At 47.3% G+C, this 4,987-nt stretch overlaps 1 protein-coding gene across 3 annotated transcripts in view; it reads left to right on the top strand.

Moving 5' to 3' along the window:
* The window catches only part of CST7 (cystatin F), an 11,856-nt gene that overhangs the window by 5,557 nt on the left and 1,312 nt on the right, over nt 1-4,987 (top strand). For 2 of the 3 annotated variants that reach the window (XM_006921507.3, XM_025039603.1), the window contains exon 2: nt 3,196-3,368. In XM_006921507.3, coding sequence (XP_006921569.1) covers nt 3,196-3,368 — 173 coding nt within the window. Of the gene's footprint in view, nt 1-2,297; nt 3,369-4,987 lie in introns of those variants that run through there. The other variant, XM_025039604.1, reaches the window with a different exon arrangement.

The following is a 4,987-nucleotide window of genomic DNA, read 5'->3' as shown; positions in this document are numbered from 1 at the left end:
TTATATATATACACACACACACACACACACACACACATACATATACTTCTTGAATGAGAAAAAAAAAAACATCGTTTTTAGAATTAGTCAAACCTGGGTTTAAACCTGCCCTGCACTCCTCTGAGGTCTCAGTTTCCTCACCTGTAGAATGGGGTGAGCACCACCCCTGCAAAGGTGTGAAAAGAGCAGGCTCCTCCTGCTCCCTCAGACTTCAGCGCCCTGGCACAAAGCCCAGATGCCCTTCCTGCCTGCTGTCTTCCGGAAAGGCTGGCCCCCAGGCCGGCTCCCAGGGAGCTCACCATGGGCTCAGCACCCACTTGATTGCATGTTTTCTCCCCGCAGGAGTCACCTCGTTGGGATGCTTTTCTTCATGATCAGCCCTTCTTTGTTAATTTCTCTTAAATCATTCTAAAAATAGGTTTGACTTGTCAACTTTTTAAAAATTAAAAATGGAGTTTTATTGTTTGTTTGGACCCCTGTGTTGACCTGAAGCCTATAATTTAGGAAACATGGAGTTAAATAAAAATAAATCAGCTTCAATATTTTTCATAACTTTTTTATAACTTTACCGGAATAATTTAGGAACTAACATCATATTCATCAGAGGTTCAGCCACACCTGGTTTCACTTAAACGTTTTAATTCTGCTAAATTCAAGCAAAATTAAATGTAATACATTTTATTTAAAAACAGTTGACAGTGGTGTTACCTTGGAGATAATAAGAATTTCTCATAATTTTGCTAAAATATTAGGTATTTTTTAAATTTCCTACTAAAAATAGGTAAGCTTATAATCAGATAATGCAATGAATGTAATTTTTACAAATTAATAAATGTATTAACCCACAATGGGCAGTAGGGGACCATGTAATAACGAGACACGATCCCGCCCTCAAAGAGGCTTTTTTCTTTCTCCACTGTGTAGACTACAGTGATGAGCAGAAACCAAGCTGTTTTCTAAAACAGTGTTTGTTAAAACTGAAATCCACACCCATCTTCCTATGGTCAGTAAGCACAGGTACCCCAGGAGCAGCCATCCCCCACATGTGTACACAGGCCCACCTGAGTCAGAGCCACATTGGTAGGGGAAATGAAGGTTCTAGGGCCTGACACAGCCTGATCAACCCAGCTCCTAGTGCTCAAAGGACAGAAACAATTTTCGTTGCTTCCATCTTCAGACACCTCAAGTGAAAGCTTCAGCCCAGCTTCTGTGGGAATGTCATATGAGGCCTGGGTTATTGGAAAGGAGAATCTCAGATGATGCCTGCAGAAGACAAAGCTCTGAAGCAGGAAGCTTGTCTGGTTAACGTTGCTGCTGCCCACATACCCCAAGTCTCCACTTCCTGCTGCTTGGGCACCTCTGCCACATGCTAAACTCACATCTGCAAGGACGCAACATCCCTGCCTGCACCAACCCAGACGGCAGCCATGGCCGCCACATTCAGCTACAGAGCACCTGACACCAGCTGTGCCACTGAAGAGCTGAACACTCTGTTTACTTTAGTTGATGAAATAAAATTGCTTACTGGGCCGGTGCCAGCCTTGTAGAGCAGCTCAGCTCTGGATCATGTCTGGCACACTGACATCTCAGGAAAATATGGGGAAAGTCTTGGTAAAGAGAAGAAGTTCACAGACCTATAAACCCTCTTACCCATCCTCCCTCCCCCTAATTTATTTAGATTTTCCCCCACAACTTTTAACATTTCGTTATTTTGATATACAAGTAGTTCATGACCATCATAGTAAAATTGGCAAAATAATTTCATCCATGAGTCACTAACCAGAATAGGCCACCATTCACTTGTTGCTATATGGAGCCTATGAATTTTTCACATTCTTATATTCTTTATAATAAAATCCAAAGTTTGTAACCTGAGTGAGTACACACCCACACCTGGCTGGCCTTGCCTCCTAGCACTTCTCCCTGTGTCCTCCTTGTTTTAGTCATGTGGTCCCCTGAGCCCTGGGCCACCTTCTGCCCTGTGGCCCACAAATGGCTCTCAGGCTCTTCCTCTGGACCTGTGTAGATGGTGAGGCCAGACCCTGCATCCCTACACACAGGTACGACTCCTGCCTTTCCTCATCCACTGCTCTGATATTTTTCTTACCTGTTTACTTGTGGAATGTGAGCTCCAGCAAACAAAAGCTTCTGAGTCCCCTGTGCCTGCAGGATGAGGACAGCTCAGCCTGTGGGGAGCTGGACAAAGGACTGAAAAGTCAGGTTCTTCTTCAGGGAGGACCCTCAGGTTCACCCAGGCTCCATTACTTGTGGAAGCTGGGAGCAAAGGACATGAAGAACAAAGAGGTATCAGAGTCCCTGGTTCTGTCCAGCTTTGTCAGAGGCGGGGGGATGTGATGGTTGAGGAGAAGCCCCTCATGTTGCTTCCCGCATCTCTTATACAACTATGGGTCCCCTCGAGACAGGAAGAGTATGGGAGGTTGGAAGAAATTTTGCCTTCCTTCCCTCCACCACATGCCAGCTCCATAGGGGAGCTGCATGGGATAAAGTCACCCAGGCCTCAGCCTGCCCTCAGACTTGTACCCAAAACAGTGCAAAATGAGGCAGCAATTGAGGGGTGCCAGGTGTTATGGTGCTGAGGAGTGGGGGGTGCTTAGAAGCAGGGCCTGGAATCTGAGTGGGTTCTAACAAGAGTCCCTGAGGCAGAGAATGGCAGCAGCCCTTCTTACAAGTGAGAAGAAAGGACCAGCCTTTGGGCACTTCTCCAAGGTCCACTTATTGAGGACAAGCTGACAGGGCAAGGCCAGATAGTGGCCTTGAAAGCTAGCTGGAGTAACTGCTCCTTACACCCTGAGGATGCATCCTGTCCCGAGGCTCTGCCACCTTCAGACTTGTTTAGATTTTCTTTAACAATGTTAGAAATAGCCCTGGGTACCGTAGGAGGCTGTGTGAGCAGGAACAGGGGAGGGAACTAACTATATCTTATTCATCATTGTAAGGAGGACCTCACCTGGTCCTCAGCTTACAGTAAGGGGCAACCATAGGGATGCATAAGAAATACACCGTGAGTGAGGTCTGAACAGGTTGGGGTGATTGAACAAGCGAAGGAAGAGCTAGAGGGGCTAGGGGCCACAATGGGAGCAGAGAGAAGTGAGTGCTAAGGTATGAGGTGTGACACCTGGACCAAGGGCTCCACTAACAACAATGTTCTTTTCTGGTTCTGTGTTTCTCTTTCAGATGTTTGTTACCAGATTTTTAACTCATGTGTAAACCCAGGATTTCCCAAAACAATCAAGACCAACGACCCAGGAGTCCTCAAAGCAGCCAGACACAGCGTTGAAAGGTTCAACAACTATACGAATGACATCTTCTTGTTCAAGGAGTCCCACATCAGCAAAGCCCTGGTCCAGGTGATGGTCTGGGTTCTTGCGGCCAGCATCTCAAGGACATCACTAGGAGGCCAGGCCACACAGGTTCCTGTCCTACCAGGGGCCCTCCCATCGAGTACCCTGGCCATCTAGAACACAGACCAGGCCAGGTGGCTAACAGCAGCAGCTACAGATAGCCTACGAGGAGCACAAATCAGTGTCACTAGAGTTGAACAAAAAGTCCTAGAGCAATCTGTTACTGACTGAAACCAGCTTTTTCTGGGCAGAGCCACCAGAAAAAGCATTGAGGAAGGCAGAACCATAGGTGGGCATGCTGAAGGCTGCCAGTGGGGAGAAACTGGAAGCTAGGTCACAAGAACCAAACTGATGAAGGTGCTGCCCTCTTGGAGGGGCCTACTGCACCACCTGCTAGAGCTGCCCCTGCCCAGCATCCCACTCCTGCCTCACCCCCTTACCCACACCGCAGCCCCAAAGGACCACTCGACATTTTCCACCTGAGCCTTGTTCTTCCACATTTGAGCTTTACCCAAGATGTACCCCCTTCCCTACAAAGAAACCCCTCCACTTCCAACCTTCCCCTAATATCGTACTCTATGAGGCTGTCACACTGATGGCTCAGTGCTCTCCTTTCTAGCGGGGACCCTACAGGGCAGAGCCAGGCCTTGCTCATCTGTGACCCAAGAACACAGGGTCAACCTCGGATAAGGGATGCAGAACAGTCACGAGACATCATCAGGAGGTGTCTGCCTGGTGATTTCTGTCTTTGCTAATAAAATCAAGGCTACCATACAGTCATTCAAAAGCAAGTTCATAGATGTGGGGAACTAGCTTTGGACAAAATCCACACACTCCCATGGATGTGCAGTGATGAGGAAAGGAAGAAGGACACTATAGTTTTTACACACTATCAATGGTTGGTTACCTTTGAGTCACAGGATTATAGGTGATTTCTATCTTTATCTTTCTGGAAATTGCAAACCTTTTAAGAGCACTGTATTTTTATTGGAAAAGCACCTTGTTGAAGGCAGTCTGGTGTGGGAAAGGCTTTATAAGGTTTTCCAAGGGAACAGCCCAAGTATCATCCCTCCAAGGATGCAGCCTCAAGGACTGTGTGAGGCTGTGGCCTCCTGTAGAAAAGCTCCAAGTCTGAGATTCCCTGTGCCCGGTGCCCAAGGGCCTTTGTTGGGGAATTATCCCTCAGTGAAACTGGGGACTTTATTTCACTTGGCACTTAATGGGGCTGAGATTGAAAATTGAGGACTTTTTCTCTGACTCCTCTGAGACCACAAATGAGGGGAATGAACCAGGTTGCCACCACGTCCAAGTGGAGAAAGGCTAGTTTGAAACCAAATTCATTCATTCATTCATTCATTCATTCATTTGATCATTTATTTATAATATATATATTTATATATGTAATATATCTCCACACCACTGTCAGGAATGGTGAGGGGAGCCAGCAGCCTGCTTGCACTCATCCCATGTAAAAGCCACGCAGGGCAGGCACCAGTGGGTGGTTAGGGCATGGAGTCAGGTAGGGGGCAGAACTTCACCTTTGGCCAGGGGCCAGGGCAGCCTCAAGGGCAGCCCTAGTTTGCTGCCCTCCTGATGGAGGGTCCTGGGCAGGAAGGAGTTGTCCC

Source organism: Pteropus alecto, unplaced genomic scaffold (assembly GCF_000325575.1).
Source record: "Pteropus alecto unplaced genomic scaffold, ASM32557v1 scaffold199, whole genome shotgun sequence".
Lineage (NCBI taxonomy): Eukaryota > Metazoa > Chordata > Mammalia > Chiroptera > Pteropodidae > Pteropus > Pteropus alecto.
The sequence above is the reverse complement of the archived record's forward strand: the minus strand, read 5'-3'. Positions and strand labels throughout refer to the sequence as shown.